This window comes from Phyllobates terribilis, unplaced genomic scaffold, assembly GCF_046119375.1.
Source record: "Phyllobates terribilis strain yellow unplaced genomic scaffold, ASM4611937v1 Scaffold_4__5_contigs__length_816908805, whole genome shotgun sequence".
In the NCBI taxonomy this organism is placed as follows: domain Eukaryota; kingdom Metazoa; phylum Chordata; class Amphibia; order Anura; family Dendrobatidae; genus Phyllobates; species Phyllobates terribilis.
Window position 1 is genome coordinate 47403740 of NW_027362764.1, and position 21173 is coordinate 47424912.

A 21173-nucleotide genomic window follows, 5' to 3' on the forward strand; every position below is an offset into this window, starting at 1 on the left:
AAACATCAACTTCCAGCTACAAAAATCAGCAGCCCGCTACCAGGTATGAACGGCAGCAAGCACAATATACGACAGTACCAGAGAAGCAGCGGCGGCCCTGTCCTACAGAGTCGTCACTTGGGCCGCCATGTTTTATATGCTATAGACATTGGACATTAGGTCCCTCCTACAGGACGGCCACCCGCCGACAAAAAGGCAGTTACTTACGACACTTCCTCAAAGACCTTGACCCGCTCGCATCCCTCGGGGGGCTCCCGTTTGAACATGTAGCTGTTGTTGGGTTTAGGAGAGGAGGCGTACTTGGGCAGCGGTGAGCTACTCCCACTGTCTGAAAATTTAAAAAGGGACATTACCAGTGATTGGACGGCACCAGGAAGAACAAAAATATGTAAATTTGCAAATTCAGACTAATTTTTTTTTATTCTTTTGCTTTTACGAATACAATTTAAAGTTCAAAAGATGAGGGTCTCTTTACCCCCCTGGACGCAAAGCAGAGCGAAAAACAAACAAGCAGACGAGTCAGTAGGTAAAGAGCGATGATTAGTACAGCACATGAAGACGACGGACATTTTATTAGTAGAGTGGAGATTTCTAGTAAACCTGCTTGGCACGGTCAAGAGTATATAAAAAAAAAAAAGTTGCAACAAGACCACCTTGGTCCGGCAGCTCATAGTCCTGAACCAGAGCCCTGTGAAGCCCCTCCTGCCCGCCAGCATCCTCGGGGCCTCTTCTGATTATCACACCAGCGTCATGTCATTGTTGTACAGTGAGAGATGCACAATTAAACATCAGGATTTTTTTTCCCCTCTTCAAAAATAAAGAATAATTAAAAAACAAAAATTTTATTTTTTTTATGCAGAAAAAAATAAAAAAAAATAAGAAAAAATCTGGTGACTGGGACTAGAAAAACACGGCTGCTTTATTCCAAAAAGTGACCATGTCTGTCAGCAAGTTGGAAGACATTGCCCAAAGTCCAATACAACCAATGTCCCTGATCACTGGGGAAAATGACAGAACTCCACATCTGCCACATGCACTCCCCAACCAGGAATGATCTGGCACCGGAATGGAACTGGCACCAGAATACAGCTGGAAACCAATTACGAACAGTGCGGGAATAAACAATAATGAAATCAAAGGAGTACCTGAAAAAGTGCGGCTCCTGTATAATGCTCCAGAGCTGCACTCACTATCCTGCTGGTGGAGTCACTGTGTACACACATTACATTACTGATCCGGAGTTACATCCTGTATTATACTCCAGAGCTGCACTCACTATTCTGCTGGTGGAGTCACTGTGTACATACATTACATTACTGATCCTGTACTGATCCTGAGTTATATCCTGTATTATACTCCAGAGCTGCACTCACTATTCTGCTGGTGCAGTCACTGTGTACATACATTACTAATCCTGAGTTACATCCTGTATCATACCCCAGAGCTGAACTCACTGTTCTGCTGGTGCAAAGTTGCTCAAAATAGAAAAACATAGCTGCTTTCTTTGAGAAGCCTGACCACGGATATTTGAGGAACGGCAGCTCATCACTATTCACTTAAATGGAGACAAACTAATACCAGAAACCGGCCATGGTCAAGAATGGAATAGTTTACTAATCTTGCAAAAAAAAACAGACACCTCCCTAAAAATAACAGTCTTCTGCTAAGTCAGGACTTTGGGCTGTCAGTTTTCAGCCCTTATTTTGCATGATTCCAAACCTTACAAAGTTGAAACTAAACTTTCAGAAGTTTTGCTACCTTTATTATAGATCATGGTAGGCCTGCCCCTGAGAACACCAATGATCAAAGCTGCATTACAGAATGTCAAAAAAAAATAAAAAATAAAAATAAAATAAAATAAAAAAAAAAAAAACACAAAACACTTCTTAAAGACAAGCACTTCTATCACTTCTGATCTGAAACCCTTTTTCTTTTCGGACTATATTTGATAGATCCACGTCATCCCATCTCCTCTTCTGAAACACGGCCACATCATCAAAATAAACAACTACTAGGACATACATTATATTAAAATACACATCACCCGCCCCCTACTTGCATATTACACCTACATAATGTGTGCCCTTGTAGGAAGTCAATTTTATAACCGACATTAGATCCACATCCCCCCCCACCTCTCCCGCAAATACTAAATTAGATCCACCTCCCCCGCAAATACTAAATTAGATCCACATCCCCCGCAAATACTAAATTAGATCCACATCCCCCGCACCTCTCCCACAGATTATAACTTAGATCCACATCCCCCGCACCTCTCCCACAGATTATAACTTAGATCCACATCCCCCCGGCCTCTTCAGCAAATTACTAAATTAGATCCACATCCCCCGCAAGTTACTAAATTAGATCCACATCCCCCGCAAGTTACTAAATTAGATCCACATCCCCCGCAAATACTAAATTAGATCCACATCCCCCCCCACCTCTCCCGCAAATACTAAATTAGATCCACCTCCCCCGCAAATACTAAATTAGATCCACATCCCCCGCAAATACTAAATTAGATCCACATCCCCCGCACCTCTCCCACAGATTATAACTTAGATCCACATCCCCCGCACCTCTCCCACAGATTATAACTTAGATCCACATCCCCCCGGCCTCTTCAGCAAATTACTAAATTAGATCCACATCCCCCGCAAGTTACTAAATTAGATCCACATCCCCCGCAAGTTACTAAATTAGATCCACATCCCCCGCAAATACTAAATTAGATCCACATCCCCCCCCACCTCTCCCGCAAATACTAAATTAGATCCACCTCCCCCGCAAATACTAAATTAGATCCACATCCCCCGCAAATACTAAATTAGATCCACATCCCCCGCACCTCTCCCACAGATTATAACTTAGATCCACATCCCCCGCACCTCTCCCACAGATTATAACTTAGATCCACATCCCCCCGGCCTCTTCAGCAAATTACTAAATTAGATCCACATCCCCCGCAAGTTACTAAATTAGATCCACATCCCCCGCAAGTTACTAAATTAGATCCACATCCCCCGCAAATACTAAATTAGATCCACATCCCCCCCCACCTCTCCCGCAAATACTAAATTAGATCCACATCCCCCGCAAATACTAAATTAGATCCACATCCCCCGCACCTCTCCCACAGATTATAATTTAGATCCACATCCCCCGCACCTCTCCCGCAAATACTAAATTAGATTCACATCCCCCGCACCTCTCCCGCAAATACTAAATTAGATTCACATCCCCCGCACCTCTCCCGCAAATACTAAATTAGATTCACATCCCCCGCACCTCTCCCACAGATTATAACTTAGATCCACATCCCCCGCACCTCTTCAGCAAATTACTAAATTAGATCCACACCCCCCGCAAGTTACTAAATTAGATCCACACCCCCCGCAAGTTACTAAATTAGATCCACATCCCCCGCAAGTTACTAAATTAGATCCACATCCCCCGCAAGTTACTAAATTAGATCCACATCCCCCGCAAATACTAAATTAGATCCACATCCCCCGCACCTCTCCCACAGATTATAATTTAGATCCACATCCCCCGCACCTCTCCCACAGATTATAACTTAGATCCACATCCCCCCAGCCTCTTCAGCAAATTACTAAATTAGATCCATATACCCCGCACCTCTCCCGCAAATACTAAATTAGATCCACATCCCCCGCACCTCTCCCACAGATTATAATTTAGATACACATCCCCCGCACCTCTCCCACAGATTATAACTTAGATCCACATCCCCCCGGCCTCTTCAGCAAATTACTAAATTAGATCCACATCCCCCGCAAATTACTAAATTAGATCCACTCCCCCCACCTCTTCAGCAAATTACTAAATTAGATCCACCCCCCCCCGCAAGCTACTAAATTAGATCCACACCCCCCGCAAGTTACTAAGTTAGATCCACACCCCCCCGCAAGTTACTAAATTAGATCCACACCCCCCGCAAGTTACTAAATTAGATCCACACCCCCCGCAAGTTACTAAATTAGATCCACACCCCCCGCAAGTTACTAAATTAGATCCACACCCCCCGCAAGTTACTAAATTAGATCCACACCCCCCGCAAGTTACTAAATTAGATCCACATCCCCCGCACCTCTCCCGCAAATACTAAATTAGATCCACATCCCCCGCACCTCTCCCGCAAATACTAAATTAGATCCACTCCCCCCACCTCTTCAGCAAATTACTAAATTAGATCCACCCCCCCCGCAAGTTACTAAATTAGATCCACACCCCCCGCAAGTTACTAAATTAGATCCACACCCCCCGCAAGTTACTAAATTAGATCCACACCCCCCGCAAGTTACTAAATTAGATCCACACCCCCCCCGCAAATTACTAAATTAGATCCACAGCCACCATCTCCCGGAAAATTAATTAGATCCACATCCCCACTTCTCCCACAGATTATAAATTAGATCCACATCCCACCCGCCTGCCCAGCAGATTACATCTACCTTGTCATATATTTCATTACTGGCACACATCCCTTTATATTGTATTGATCCCAGTTTCTCATGTTATTGAATCGCAGTGAACACCAAAAATCAAAGTCTATGAAACTAAACATGAGCAAGAAAAGATGGCTGCCACCACAACAGCAGGAAGCTGCCCGAGCAGAGAGGAGGATTTACAGAGGCAGAATAGATGGATGACATCTACTTAGTTCAGATGGTGCTGGGAGTTCCCACCGGTAAAGGGATGAGAACTGCTTCACTTACAGTCAGGACACAGAACATTTTTTTTTTTTTTTTTTTTTTTAAATATAAGGTTTTACACCTATTTTGCGTGTTTATAGCCTAAAAGTGTGTGATCTATGCCTGCACCTGGCTCATTCAGAACGGATAGGCTTAGTGCAGAGGGGACAAACATCTGTGCTACAGCCCGACAAGTACCGTCAACCCGGAAATTTACAGATGTTTTACAGGAAGCGATGGTGGTGAAATGCAGAGATGTAGTGAACATAAAAGTGACAAAAATGACAAAGACAAGATCTACTAAGAAAGTGGCGCTCTACTGCACACCAGTAACCCCTCCACACGCGCTCGGTCATCAGCGCTCTCACCTTTATCCCGATCGAAGAGCAGGTCGTCTGTGGAACATGGGCTGCCTTCCTGCGACTCGGGGGGACATGAAGGGGATGCACAGGGGGAATAGCTGCTGCTGCGCTCCTGGACTGATGGGGTCTGGGTGTCGATGCTGCGCGTGCTGCTGCTACGGTAGGTGGAAGGTAACGGTGCTCTGCGCCCATCTGGGATTTCCAAAGGCTAGAAAAATGGAAAGAACATGGATTGTAAAAATTTTTTTTTGGGGGGGGGGGGGGGGGGGTTGTACTCCAGTGCACAAATAACCCACAGCAATGCAAAGCTTGGCACAACTCTTACAGAAGCATGTCGGCCATATTAGTTGTCATCCTGGAAATGGACATAACATAAATGGGCAATAAATGTGCAGAATAATCACTATTTCAAGTGCCTAAGTCAGCCATCTGCAAGGGCTGGAACACAACCAGTGGGCAAAAAAATGGGGAAAGGCCACCACGGCTGCTGCTGCAGGGCAAAAAGGAAGGGGAAAGGCCGCCACGGCTGCTGCTGCAGGGCAAAAAGAAAAAGGGGAAAGGCCGCCACGGCTGCTGCTGCAGGGCAAAAAGAAAAAGGGGAAAGGCCGCCACGGCTGCTGCTGCAGGGCAAAAAGAAAAGGGGAAAGGCCGCCACGGCTGCTGCTGCAGGGCAAAAGGAAAGGCCGCCACAGCTGCTGCAGGGCAAAAAGAAAGGGGAAAGGCCGCCACGGCTGCTGCAGGGCAAAAGGAAAGGGGAAAGGCTGCCACGGCTGCTACAGGGCAAAAAGAAAGGGGAAAGGTCACCACGGCTGCTGCAGGGCAAAAAAAGGGGAAAGGCCGCCACGGCTGCTGCACGGCAAAAAAAGGGGAAAGGCCGCCACGGCTGCTGCACGGCAAAAAAAGGGGAAAGGCCGCCACGGCTGCTGCAGCTAGGCAAAAAAAAAAGGGGGGAAAGGCCGACGTGGCTGCTGAAGCTGGGCAAAAAGAAAGGGGGAAAGGCCGTCGTGGCTGCTGGGCCCAGTGTGCTGTGCCTGGATTGTACAGGGTCACTGCTGGCTACTAAAGCTTAGGAGCTGGCACTTTAGCTCAGGATATTTATAGTCTTGTATGACCAAGCAGCCGGTATAACGAGCAGCTACAGCGAGAGCAAAAATAAAGTGATTCAGCTGCATTTATATATAGACTTGTTTGCTTAATGTGGAATATTCTGCTTTAACAACAGTTTAGGAAAAAAACAGCAGCGCAGCCGCTGAGTATTTATAGCCAGAACAGAGATAACGAGCAGGAAAACTCCTACACCAGATCCAAAAGAAAAAATCCCTGCAGTTAAAAATGGTTGTCTATAAGAAGTTCATACTGTAGAGTAATCTGCAGTCTGCATCCAGCTGGAAAGGACACTCGGATGAAGCATTATATTATGAGAGGCGGTTAGTTAGCTGCTCTTAGCCAGATTGGGTGCAGCATAGTGGGTAGACTTACAGTCAATGCGCTCCAAATCCTTATAGGGAATGTGTCATCAGAAAATTACCTATTATTTAAATCTGTTTTTTATGTTGTATTTTATTTAAAAAAAAAAACAAAATGTAACAACAATTTAGGAAATATAATTTCTTTCTCTTTTACATCAGTGTGCAGATTCTACACTTTTATATTGTGATAGATTGGACTTTGACAAGTTCAGCGATATCAAACATGCTTTTTTTTTAAATTTAATTCTTCACTGGAAAAAAAGAAGAGTGGGGGGAATTTCAATTTTAATGTCTATTTTTTGGTTTTGTTTTTTTTGTATTCACGATGGATATATAGGTCATCAGTCACTAAATTCATATTTTATTGAAATGTATCTCTATAGCAATAAAAGCTATAAACGTTCCTGATACAAAGCATCAATCCTCTGCAAAAGATAAGGGTTCAGAAAAGATTTTAAAAAATCCATTTAGATTATTTAAACAATGTACATTGTCGGCTGTTCAGTGTCCTCAGCAAGTTACAGCTTTTATCCGAAGAGGAAGACATTGCCCAGAGTCCAATACAACCAATGTCCCTGATCACTGGGGAAAATGGCAGAACTCCACATCTGCCACATGCACTCCCCAACCAGGAATGATCTGGCACCGGAATGGAACTGGCACCAGAATACAGCTGGAAACCAATTACGAACAGTGCGGGAAAAGACACTGATGGACACTGTATAATGCTCCAGAGCTGCACTCACTATCCTGCTGGTGGCGTCACTGTGTACATACATTACATTACTGATCCTGTGTTACATCATGTATTATACTCCAGAGCTGCACTCACTATTCTGCTGGTGGAGTCACTGTGTATATACATTACATTACTGATCCTGCGTTACATCCTGTATTATACTCCAGAGCTGCACTCACTATCCTGCTGGTGCAGTCACTGTGTACATACATTACATTACTTATCCTGTGTTACATCCTGTATAATACTCCAGAGCTGCACTCACTATTCTGCTGGTGCAGTCACTGTGTACATACATTACATTACTGATCCTGAGTTACCTCCAGTATTATACTCCAGAGCTGCACTCACTATTCTGCTGGTGCAGTCACTGTGTACATACATTACATTACTGATCCTGTACTGATCCTGAGTTACATCCTGTATTATACTCCAGAGCTGCACTCACTATTCTGCTGGTGCAGTCACTGTGTACATACATTACATTACTGATCCTGTACTGATCCTGAGTTACATCCTGTATTATACTCCAGAGCTGCACTCACTATCCTGCTGGTGGAGTCACTGTGTATATACATTACATTACTTATCCTGTGTTACATCCTGTATTATACTCCAGAGCTGCACTCACTATTCTGCTGGTGCAGTCACTGTGTACATACATTACATTACTGATCCTGAGTTACCTCCTGTATTATACTCCAGAGCTGCACTCACTATTCTGCTGGTGCAGTCACTGTGTACATAAATTACATTACTGATCCTGAGTTACATCCTGTATTATACTCCAGAGCTGCACTCACTATTCTGCTGGTGCAGTCACTGTGTACATAAATTACATTACTGATCCTGAGTTACATCCTGTATTATACTCCAGAGCTGCACTCACTATTCTGCTGGTGCAGTCACTGTGCACATACATTACATTACTTATCCTGTGTTAAATCCTGTATAATATTCCAGAGCTGCACTCACTATTCTGCCAAATATTTACATGATGAATTTGCTTTCAAAAGGTGAGCCTAACGCTGTAGGAGTGGACTATAAGCCGACAGCATCTATAGACAATACCTTGCCTCCATCTTTCTCACTCGATTCTTTAATGAAGACTTTCTCCAGTTCTGGACTTATCCCTTCAACATTACAGGGGACTCTGGAGCCTATGGATTTTGGTACCAGGATACTTGCTGTGGGCACGGGGATGGATCTGGATGTAGAGGCCTACAAACAAAAAGAATTATTAGTTCAGTAAAAGATTTCAGGTCGGGCACTTGAAGGCCCAAAGCCTGAGGCTGCACCACTAAGATTCTGATGAGAATATGTACCCTGCAGCTTTCTGACATGCGCAGCGTCGTCATTGAAACCTTGGCTGAAAGCTAATCCCTATTATGTTGCAGGCCCAAAGCCTGAGACTGCATTACTGAGACTCCAAAAAGGAATCTGTTGTCATAGAAACCTTTGAGTGGCTTCAATTTACCCACCTACATCCTGCCCAACTTAAATATTGGGTAGTATGTATAAGAATATTGATGTGGATCGCGATTTAGACTGAAGCGAAGTCTATGAGCGAATATTGTATTTAATAGAATTTCGAATACAGGGAGAAATTTAAGAAAAATCCAAGAAACGGTTGAATAAAGGCTGATGCCTCTAGCAACCAATCACAGCACAGCTTTCATGTCTTTTACAGCTTAGATGAAATGAGAGCTGCGCTGTGATTGGTTGCAATGGGCAACGCTGACCGTTTTCATAAATCTGCCTCTGTAGTGCAGTCCCAGGGCCTTTAAAGAATTGCCTGGCCTCCTAGTGTCCGTACACCATTCGGTGGTGCCCACAATGAGATATGTATTTATATTATATTATTTATTACACTGCTCAAAAAAATAAAGGGAACACTTAAAAAACAGAATATAACTCCAAGTAAATCAAACTTCTGTGAAATCAAACTGTCCACTTAGGAAGCAACACTGATTGACAATCAATTTCACATGCTGTTGTGCAAATGGAATAGACAATAGATGGAAATTATTGGCAATTATCAAGACACCCTCAATAAAGGAGTGGTTCTGCAGGTGGGGACCACAGACCACATCTCAGTACCAATGCTTTCTGGCTGATGTTTTGGTCACTTTTGAATGTTGGTTGTGCTTTCACACTCGTGGTATCATGAGATGGACTCTACAACCCACAGAAGTTGCTCAGGTAGTGCAGCTCATCCAGGATGGCACATCAATGCGAGCTGTGGCAAGAAGGTTAGCTGTGTGTCTCAGCATAGTGTCCAGAGGATGGAAGCGCTACCAGGAGACAGGCCAGTACACCAGGAGACATGGAGGGGGCCGTAAGAGGGCAACAACCCAGCAGCAGGACCGCTACCTCCGCCTTTGTGTAAGGAGGAACAGGATGAGCACTGACAGTCCTGCAAAATGACCTCCAGCAGGCCACAAATGTGCATGTGTCTGCACAAATGGTTAGAAACCGACTCCATGAGGGCCCGACGTCCACAGATGGGGGTTGTGATCACAGCCCAACACCGTGCAGGACGCTTGGCATTTGCCACAGAACACCAGGATTGGCAAAGTTGCCACTGGCGTCCTGTGCTCTTCACAGATGAAAGCAGGTTCACACTGAGCACATGTGACAGACGTGACAGAGTCTGGAGACGCCGTGAAGTGCGATCTGCTGCCTGCAACATCCTTCAGCATGACCGGTTTGGCAGTGGGTCAGTAATGGTGTGGGGTGGCATTTCTTTGGAGGGCCTCACAGCCCTCCATGTGTTCGCCAGAGGTAGCCTGACTGCCATTAGGTACCAAGATGAGATCCTCAGACCCCTTGTGAGGCCATATGCTGGTGCGGTTGGCCCTGGGTTCCTCCTAATGCAGGACAATGCCAGACCTCATGTGGCTGGAGTGTGTCAGCAGTTCCTGCAAGATGAAGGCATTGAAGCTATGGACTGGCCTGCCCGTTCCCCAGACCTGAATCCGATTGAGCACATCTGGGACATCATGTCTCGCTCCATCCACCAACGTCACGTTGCACCACAGACTGTCCAGGAATTGGTGGATGCTTTAATCCAGGTCTGGGAGGAGATCCCACAGGAGACCATCCGCAACCTCATCAGGAGCATGCCCAGGCGTTGTAGGGAGGTCATACAGGCACGTGGAGGCCACACACAATACTCAGCCTCATCAGGAGCATGCCCAGGCGTTGTAGGGAGGTCATACAGGCACGTGGAGGCCACACACAATACTCAGCCTCATCAGGAGCATACCCAGGCGTTGTAGGGGGGGGGGGGGGGGGGGGTCACACAGGCATGTGGAGGCCATACACAATACTCAGCCTCATCAGGAGCATGCCCAGGTGTTGTAGGGAGGTCATACAGGCACGTGGAGGCCATACACAATACTCAGCCTCATCAGGAGCATGCCCAGGCGTTGTAGGGAGGTCACACAGGCACGTGGAGGCCATACACAATACTCAGCCTCATCAGGAGCATGCCCAGGCGTTGTAGGGAGGTCATACAGGCACGTGGAGGCCACACACAATACTCAGCCTCATTTTGGCTTGATGATTTTTGTGTGATTATATTGTCAGCACATTATTGTCCACCTAAGTGGACAGTTTGATTTACTTGGGAGTTATATTCTGTTGAAGTGTTCCCCTCATTGTATGTATGTATGTATGCATGTATATTTTACACATACACATTTTTAAGTATTTTAAAGGGACACTTTAAGTCCGTAAAGTTTATATATATATATATATATATATATATATATATATATATATATATATATATATATATATATATATATATATATATATATATATATATATATATATATATATATATATATATATATATATATATATATATTCAATTCACCTCTTTAGTCTCATTCAAAATAAAACATAAAAAAAACACAAAACCATCCTCATGTTTGGTATCGGTGTGTTCAGAAATAGCTGATCAAAATATAAAGTAAATGAATCTGATCGGTATACGGCGTAACGAGGAAAAAAAAAAATTAAATGCCAGAACTTATTTTTTTCTCTTTGGTTGCTGCAACATTGCAATGAACTGCAAGAGGCAATCAAAATATCGTATCTACCCCAAATTGGTATAAATAAAAACTAAAGCACGGGGTGCAAAAGATAAGCCCTCACCCAGATCCCAAAAAATGGAGACGCTACAGGTCTTGGAAAAATGGCGACATAAGCGAGGTTTTTTTTTCTTACAAATTTTGGATTTTTTTTCCTCCACCATTTAAAAAGAGAACCTATATATGTTTGGTATCTGCAAATTCGTACTCACCTGGGGAATCATAATGGCAGGTCAGTTTTAGCATTTAGGAAACATGGTAAATAAAAAAACAAACAAGAAACAATTGTGGAATTGCACTGTTTTTGCAATGTCACCGCACTTGGAATTTTTTTTTTTTTTCCTGTTTTCCAGTACGCTATGAGGTAAAATCAATGGTGTCCTTCAAAAGTACAACTCGTCCTGCAAAAAATAAACCCTCATATGGCCAAATTGACAAAAAAAATAAATTAAGACGGGGAGGAAAAACAAAAACTGTAAATCACCTGGAGGTGAAGGGGTTAATAAAAACATGAAGGGGTTAGTCTGGCACTGCTGGGGCCCGAATCCTAACAGATTACAGAACATTCTGCCTTATTATAGTCAGAATTTGCACATTTGTCCCATAATTGGTCCCTCTGCTCATTTTTCTGGGGGATATTCCTGATTGTGTGCAGACCGGCGGAGGAGAATGGGCTTGAGGAACCAGACGCTCGATAGGTTAAAAGAGAATTTATATAATTTTTTATTAAATGTAGAAATCATTGATACCACCCTCCTACCCCAAATAATATTTTTATATACGCTAAGTGACTTCCGGAGCGAAAAAAACCCCATAACAGAGTAATGACCCCCAGATACATAGCAGGGAAATGTTGATGGCCCCTGGGAAAACCTCGGAGAGGCTGAACTATTATTATGCCAGCGTAAGATCAGTCGCTGCGGGGGAAGGAAGGGCGGGGTGCGGACGGGCCAAGGATGCCAGGCATGGCTTATTTAGGAGATTTACCAAGTGTGTTCAGAGCGAGGTTTCCATACACATTACTACTCCCCCCACCATGCTAGTGGAAATTATTCCTTCATTATTCATGGCTCCCGGGCCGAGGAGCCCGGCGTCTGTGTTCATACAGGAAGAAAATGCATAATTCATTCCCCGATGTGGAATATATAAATGCATACGTGAACGTATCTGCCCGCGCCCGGTCTCATTTTATGTTCTGCCTCCATGAAATTACATTACTGCCAAATTACGGGACAGTTTTAGGCTGTCATTTTCTCCCCTTCTTCCAGGAGCCAACTTTATAAATTTTTCAACTCCGCCATACGAGGTCTTATTTATGGCAGGATGCGCTGTAGTTTTTGTAGGACACCATATATTGTGGGGTGAGGGGGGAGGAATGTACATGGTTTTTACGCTGTTCGACTTGCAGTAAAATTAACTATTACGGCCAAACTTGTGAAGTGTTTTTTTGCGAGGTGGTTTTACTTTAAGTGGCAAAATATATAATATAATAGAAAATAATTGCCCGAATAATACATATTTTGAGATCAGTAGCTATTTTTTTTTTTTTATTATTATTTTCTAGTCAATGGAGATGTGTGAGGACTTTATTTTCCTAGTTTCCAAATGGTATCATTTTGGGGTACATGTGACATTTTGATTTTTCTGTTGCATTTGTTTGGGAGGATAGGTGACCACGCAATAGTACATCTTGTGTTTTTTGATTGCTTTTCCCCTTTGGATTAAATAATCTTACATTTTGATCTATCAGAATTGTGCTTGTTTTCTATTTTTTTTTTTGTTAGCAAACTGGGTCAGGCAAATTTTTTTTCTTTTCAATTCATTTTTTAATTCCTTAAAAGGAGACTTAAAACCAGTCGTCGTTGGATCCCTTGTGTTGTAGGCTGCAATACTTCTATAAAGATGTATAGATGGTGGTGGCAGCGGCATTTCAGTAGACCCTTGCCTGATGCAGCAAACCTTGGGCACACCACAATCGCACTTTGGGGGCTTTACAAATCAGGGCCCAACTTAAATGCTGATATCTGATTGGTAGCCTCCGGTGAAAAACAGTGATCGAAGAGCTATTTTTTTATTTTATTTTTTTTTTAAGTGTAAGATTAAAAAAAATACTCCAGCATGAGTATTAATTTTATGTTTTGATAGACCAAACTTTTACAGACACGGCCATACTAATTGTTTTCATTATAATAGGGGAAGGGGGTGACTAGAAGTTTTTAGAAACAAATTCTCTACATTTTTTTTACTTTATTTTTTTTTTTTAAATTCCTTTAGGGAATTTTAATTTGCCTGCTCACTTATACTATCCAAGACACTTGCGCAGTATTGCAGAGTATAGTGAAAAGTCAGGGTCTTCTATGAAGATCAGCGTCACAGGAAGACCAAGATGGCAGCAAGAACAGGGGTCTTCAGCTCTGCAATAACCCGCAACGTTGCAAGCCGGCGACCACACCATTTAAATGCTGCTGTCGGAGATGGACAGTGGCATCAGAATGATTGACAGAAGAAACTAAGCTTTTGAACCCTCTCCACATGCTGTCCCCCCAATACATGCAAGTGAATTTGCACTAAGGGGTTAAAAGTCACAATTATTATTTATTTCATGTAAAAGTTCAATGAAAAGGAAATATAAGCTGTAAAAAAAAAAAAAAAAAAAAAAAACCCACACATCAAAATCCCCCCCAAAATTGTTCTGAATCCGCTCTGAATAGATCTGGATCTGCTCTGAATAGATCAGACACATACAAGGACGCCGGCTCTAAATCTGTCAAGTGCAATCGATTATACGGAGGATTGGTGGAGGATGGGGGCTTGACTGCTACCAACCCCAACAATGAGAACGGGGCTGTTAAACGGAGCAGAACCATCGCATTATATTGTCCATGGGACAAGCTGAAAAGGCCCAGCGCTGCACTCCGCCATCTCCTGCAGTCCCATAGAGAATAACTGGAGCGATGTGTGCAAGGCATAAGCCGTACAAACTGTATCTGTGCACTGCGGGAAGAACGGGCTCACCTGAGAGTGACTGAGTGCGGGGTGGGATCCCTGAAGAAGCGATGAACTCTCCTTCTCCTTGATGTGTCGGCTGCTGTTCTTAGTTCTCTGGAGTTGTTGCCGCAGCTTGGCGATCTATGGGGACAGCGCACAAGTATGTTCTTACACAGCTGAGAAAATGTAGTATAAATCAGCAAAGTCTTACAGGTCATGTCCACCAACATAAAAAAAAAATATATATGTAATGTACATGTAATATACATTACTAATCCTGAGTTACACCCTGTACTATACTCCAGAGCTGCACTCACTATTCTGCTGGTATAGTCACTGTGTACATACATTACATTACTTATCCTGTACTGATCCTGAGTTACATCCTATATTATACTCCAGAGCTGCACTCACTATTCTGCTGGTGCAGTCACTGTGTACATACATTACATTACTGATCATGTACTGATCCTGAGTTACATCCTGCATTATACTCCAGAGCTGCACTCACTATTCTGCTGGTGCAGTCACTGTGTACATACATTACATTACTGATCCTGAGTTACATCCTGTATTATACTCCAGAGCTGCACTCACTATTCTGCTGGTGCAGTCACTGTGTACATATATTACATTACTGATCCTGTACTGATCCTGAGTTACATCCTGTATTATACTCCAGAGCTGCACTCTCTATTCTGTTGGTGCAGTCACTGTGTACATACATTACATTACTGATCCTGAGTTACATCCTGTACTATATATACTCCAGAGCTGCGCTCACTATTCTGCTGGTGCAGTCACTGTGTACATACATTACTGATCCTGAGTTACATCCTGTATTATATATACTCCAGAGCTGCGCTCACTATTCTGCTGGTGCAGTCACTGGGTACATACATTACTTATCTTGTATTGATCCTGAGTTGCCATATTTTACGTCAGAGCTGCACTCACTATCCAGTCCAATACGATGAATGTCCCTGATCACTGGGGAAAATGGCAGAACTCCACATCTGCCACATGCACTCCCCAACCAGGAATGATCTGGCACCGGAATGGAACTGGCACCAGAATACAGCTGGAAACCAATTACGAACAGTGCGGGAAAACACAATGATGCTCCAAGAAGTACCAGAAAACAAAGTGCAGCTCCTGTATTATACTCCAGAGCTGCACTCACTGTGTGCATACATTACATTACTGATCCTGAGTTACATCCTGTAGTATACTCCAGAGCTGCATTCACTATTCTGCTGGTGGAGTTGCATTACTTAGCTTGTACAGATGCAGAGTTACATCCTGTATTTACTGCAGAGCTGCACTCATTTTGCATGTTTCCTCTTCCGATCACATAAGTATAAGCCCCCCTGTACACTTCGCTTCCATTCTCTAGGCCCCGGGTTAGATTAGGGCATCTTACTCTTCCATATTCTTCAAGTGTGAAACCCTGTTGGCCGCAGATCGGTAATTAGCAGCTGGCCATGCTGCAATCCCTCCGTGTGGGTGTATTATAAGCAGCATGTAGACGTGCCAGCACTACACAATATTGCTCTGGGGATGTATTTGGCGATTTCCTGTGCAAGAAATAAAAACACATATTCGGACCACTTCCACTCGACGCCCTCGGGATTCCCACAATTAGATGCTGGATGATCCAGGACGGGCACGCGGCCACCTCCAATTGCATTTACATATAAAGTGCATTGATCGCGCGCCTTTTCATTCATTTGGCGCATTTTGGTCTGTTCTAGTGTTAGAAAATAGACGGCTGCTATGTGTAGCGTTACTTTGCACAAAGATCGGCGCCATTATTGAGGTTTTGGAATTATTCACTTTTTGAAACTCCCTGCCAGTAATCGCCATGTGTTTGCAAAATGTGCTGAAAGTAACAAAGTGAAACAATTACGCCAACTGCGACTTTAAAGGGAAGTTTTTATCAGAAAATGACCTAGAGTTTAAAAAGGTTCTTGTGTTATATGTATTTTTAAAAAGTGTTTGGGAAAGTATTTAATACACAGCTGATAACAGGATCCACAGTCACAAGCTGACCCTGCTTACTCTCCTTTCACAATGTCATTAGCACACGCTCATTAGATGCTTCAACACAAAGAATAAGGTCGAGGTCTGACCATTGCTCCTAATGTACATTTAGAGCTCCTGAAACAGGAAGGTAAGAGTCTAAAATGATCCTGTGGCCGGTGTGAAAACTACCTGCTGCCGTGACTCCCAGGAGGTAAAAGAAAGAGTAACCTGCCGCTGTGATTCCCAGGGAAGATAGAAAGCGAGTGACCTGCTGCCGTGACTCCCAGGAGGTAAAAGAAAGAGTAACCTGCCGCTGTGATTCCCAGGGAAGATAGAAAGCGAGTGACCTGCTGGTGTGATTCCCAGGGAGGATAGAAAGCGAGTGACCTGCTGCTGTGATTCCCAGGGAGGATAGAAAGCGAGTGACCTGCCGCTGTGATTCCCAGGGAAGATAGAAAGCGAGTGACCTGCCGGTGTGATTCCCAGAGAGGATAGAAAGCGAGTGACCTGCTGCTGTGATTCCCAGGGAGGATAGAAAGCGAGTGACCTGCTGCTGTGATTCCCAAAGGGGATAGAAAGCGAGTGACCTGCCGCTGTGATTCCCAAAGGGGATAGAAAGCGAGTGACCTGCCGCTGTGATTCCCAAAGGGGATAGAAAGCGAGTGACCTGCTACTGTGATTCCCAGGGAGGATAGAAAGAGTGACCTGCTACTGTGATTCCCAGGGAGGATAGAAAGCGAGTGACCTGCTGCTGCGATTCCCAGGGAGGATAGAAAGCGAGTGACCTGCTGCTGTGATTCCCAGGGAGGATAGAAAGCGAGTGACCTGCTGCTGTGATTCCCAGGGAGGATAGAAAGCGAGTGACCTGCTGCTGTGATTCCCAGGGAGGATAGAAAGCGAGTGACCTGCTGCTGTGATTCCCAGGGAGGATAGAAAGCGAGTGACCTGCTGCTGTGATTCCCAGGGAGGATAGGAAGCGAGTGACCTGCTGCTGTGATTCCCAGGGAGGATAGAAAGCGAGTGACCTGCTGCTGTGATTCCCAGGGAGGATAGAAAGCGAGTGACCTGCTGCTGTGATTCCCAGGGAGGATAGAAAGCGAGTGACCTGCTGCTGTGATTCCCAGGGAGGATAGAAAGCGAGTGACCTGCTGCTGTGATTCCCAGGGAGGATAGAAAGCGAGTGACCTGCTGCTGTGATTCCCAGGGAGGATAGAAAGCGAATGACCTGCTGCTGTGATTCCCAGGGAGGATAGGAAGCGAGTGACCTGCCGCTGTGATTCCCAGGGAGGATCATAAGAGAGTGACCTGCTGGTGTGAATCTCAGGGAAGATAGGAAGCGAGTGAGCTGCTGGTGTGAATCTCAGGTGGGGATAGAAAGCGAGTGACCTGCTGAGGCTCTAGAGAGTAATTGAGTGCTTCCTAGAGAAGCTGTATTTGCCTATGGAAAAAGTAAGTTAAGCATTGCCCATACCTGATGAGCAGCCTATAACTTTGTCTCCTAGTTAGCAGACATCCCTAACATTTGCAGCTCCAGACCAGAATAAAAAATTCAGAGACTACAAGACAGCAGATTAGAGAAAGTTTACTATACACCTTTCTGTACTCTGAGTGAAGATCGGTACTTCACGTGCGATGAACGCGTCCACAACCAGTATAAATAGACCGAGACCCCCATAAAGACCTTCCGGTGAAGACACACACACACGCCCCTTGTAATTAAACACACTAGAACAATAGCAATGTCTAGGTTACGGAGAGTGGGCGACAAGTAAGTAGCGAGAAGTGTAAATCTACGGGCGTGGGCGCATTATGACACATAGTAATTTGCAACCTGTGCTTCTATTCAGACTGCGCAGTTCTCTTATTGGCGATGACAGATTGGGGTTATTCTAGATTTTTATAGCTGCTGACCTGAAATAACATTCCCTGCAAAAAAAAAGTTTCAGAGATAACGGCAACTTTTCTCAAAAGATGTCGCAACTGGCTGGTACATAAAAAAAATAATAATAATTAAGCAAGGGAGGGACGGCATGTTTTCAGATATTCCCCCGATCGGCATCATATACCGAACGGAAATAGCAAGGCTCATTCAAGATCTATCCTCCTGTCACAGCCAAAGCTGCATTTAAAAAATATATCAGTCTACCATCATTCCGTTATGTAGATGTCCTTTACTTTCATTTTTCCCCTTTTTCTACTTTCTAAAAAGTGACAGGAAGAGCTGGGAAAAAAAAAAAGTAACATGACTTAGGATCTGACTACACAAGGTTTGTTTGTAGTCTGTAACCATGGAGACACAAAGTAACAGATTTGTAAACAAGTCTTAGAATGCATTTAAATTGCTATGCAAATTCCCAGTCTCTCTATTAACCAAAAAAAAACCTGTGCGTACCTCTTTAAGCTGGTCGGCGCTACCCCAAGATGCAGAGCGCTGATGGCCAATTTTCTTTTCGGTGCTTTCTTCTCCCCAACAGCTCGGTGTCTGCAGAAAAAAGGCAAGAAAAAGGAAAAAAAAAAAAAATAAATAATGCAAAGATACCATCCAACATGGCCAAGTTTTCCCTGTGAGGTGGTAGAAGGTCAACGGTATAAGCAGCCATTGCTCAAATCATTGGGCTCCAGAAAGAATTCAGCTCTTAAAGGGGTGGTCCATTATAGAAAACCCTGCACCCAACTGGTCAGGATAGAGGAGGGATTCTCACACTAGGAGCGTCTTTCCAGCTGGCGGACCTATCCAGTCTTGTATTACACAAACACCCCTGTGATATCAATGGATACTGTAATGCTTAATTTCACCTGTAGTGGCGCTGCCAGGAAACTGATCAATTACTGCCCAGATTCCCCATAGATCACAGCTGGACTCAACTAAATCTCAGGAAAAGGCTCCAAGATGTCAGCGCTTGTGAAAGGAGACGAGCAGATTTTTAAAGCTCTGCCGAACACCGCTATGATTAGTGACTCTGAAAGCCCTGTCCGCTGGAGTCTGTGGTGGTCTAAAGCCCACTTCTTGTCTGTTCAGAGATCAAAGTTTCTTTCTGCTCCAATCTTCCACCATGTAAAAATATCATTTGGACCAGGGTTTACCCCCAAAAAATACAACAATAACAAAAGGAGATAAAAATAAAACAATTCTGCTGGTGGAGTCACTGTGTACATACATTACATTACTGATCCTGTACTGATCCTGAGTTACATCCTGTATTATACTCCAGAGCTGCACTCACTATTCTGCTGGTGCAGTCACTGTGTACATACATTACATTACTGATCCTGAGTTACATCCTGCATTATACTCCAGAGCTGCACTCACTATTCTGCTGGTGCAGTCACTGTGTACATACATTACATTACTGATCCTGAGTTACATCCTGTATTATAATCCAGAGCTGCACTCACTATTCTGCTGGTGGAGTCACTGTGTACATACATTACATTACTGATCCTGTACTGATCCCCAGTTGCCAAATTTTACATCAGAGCTGCACTCACTATCCAGTCCAATACGATGAATGTCCCTGATCACTGGGGAAAATGACAGAACTCCACATCTGCCACATGCACTCCCCAACCAGGAATGATCTGGCACCGGAATGGAACTGGCACCAGAATACAGCTGGAAACCAATTACGAACAGTGCGGGAAGACACTAATGGAAGCAAAGAAGTACCTGAAAAAGTTAGGCTTCTGTTAATGCTCCAGAGCTGCACTCACTGTGTACATACATTACTGATCCTGTATTGATCCTGAGTTACATCCTGTATTATACTCCAGAGCTGCACTCACTATTCTGCAGGTGCAGTCACTGAGTACATACATTACTGATCCTGTACTGATCCTGAGTTACATCCTGTATTATACTCCAGAGCTGCAGTCACTATTCTGCTGGTGCAGTCACTGTGCACATACATTACATTACTGATCCTGTACTGATCCTGAGTTACATCCTGTATTATACTCCAGAGCTGCACTCACTATTCTGCTGGTGCAGTCACTGTGTACATACATTACATTACTGATCCTGAGTTACATCCTGTATTATACTCCAGAGCTGCACTCACTATTCTGCAGGTGCAGTTACTGTGTACACTCCTCCTTTTCTGTACTTATCCTCAGTGAGTCTACATTGATTTTTATATATTTTGGAGGTGGACAGTGACCAACGTTGAGTCTCTGACATCGCCACGTTATGGCAGGTGAGGATGTAGAAGATCAAGAGTGAGATCATTCTGTGTGGCGTTGTAAAGCATGGCTGAGGGAAGGAGCAGCAACCTGGGCCTGGGCAGACAGAAGGCGGATTTCAGACTACCACAGACTCCAACAAACCGTCCAGTGTAGCTGGAGCCACTGATCCTGGAAACACTTTAGCAAAATCTGCAGAAATAGTCAGATATCCCCCCCAACAGGTAGTGAGAATCTCTGTAGACAATCAGTGATCGTTCGTTAGCGGCAGGCGCAGGAGCTGAGGGTGCGGAGCGTGACAGTGATGCCTTCTGCACCCCCTCTCCTTCTGTCCCACGTCTTTACCTTACGCTGTAGAAGTCGTCCGGGGAGATTGTATTTGCGGCCGGTGAAGGTTCAGGAGACATTCTAGCTGCAGCCGCGGCATTAAACATGTAACGGAGAAGACCGGGCGCATCGCAAAGGAGCTGCAGAAAGGCTCGCCGCCGCTATTCTGTTACTAATTGTGAGCCGCTGTGAAATATTAAAGAAGCCTCTCAAGTCACTAAGACATGATCGCAAAGCTTGTGTGTACGCAGCGACGCAGAGCGGGA

General features: G+C 44.2%; 1 protein-coding gene across 3 annotated transcripts in view; it reads right to left on the reverse strand.

Annotated features, from left to right (window-relative positions):
• The window catches only part of GLCCI1 (glucocorticoid induced 1), a 73192-nt gene that overhangs the window by 37249 nt on the left and 14770 nt on the right, over window positions 1-21173 (reverse strand). For all 3 annotated transcript variants that reach the window (XM_073677298.1, XM_073677299.1, XM_073677297.1), the window contains exons 3-7: window positions 18794-18883; window positions 14404-14517; window positions 8360-8509; window positions 5087-5288; window positions 208-328 (exon numbers count right to left, since the gene is read on the reverse strand). In XM_073677298.1, coding sequence (XP_073533399.1) covers window positions 208-328; window positions 5087-5288; window positions 8360-8509; window positions 14404-14517; window positions 18794-18883 — 677 coding nt within the window. The remainder of the gene's footprint in view (window positions 1-207; window positions 329-5086; window positions 5289-8359; window positions 8510-14403; window positions 14518-18793; window positions 18884-21173) is intronic.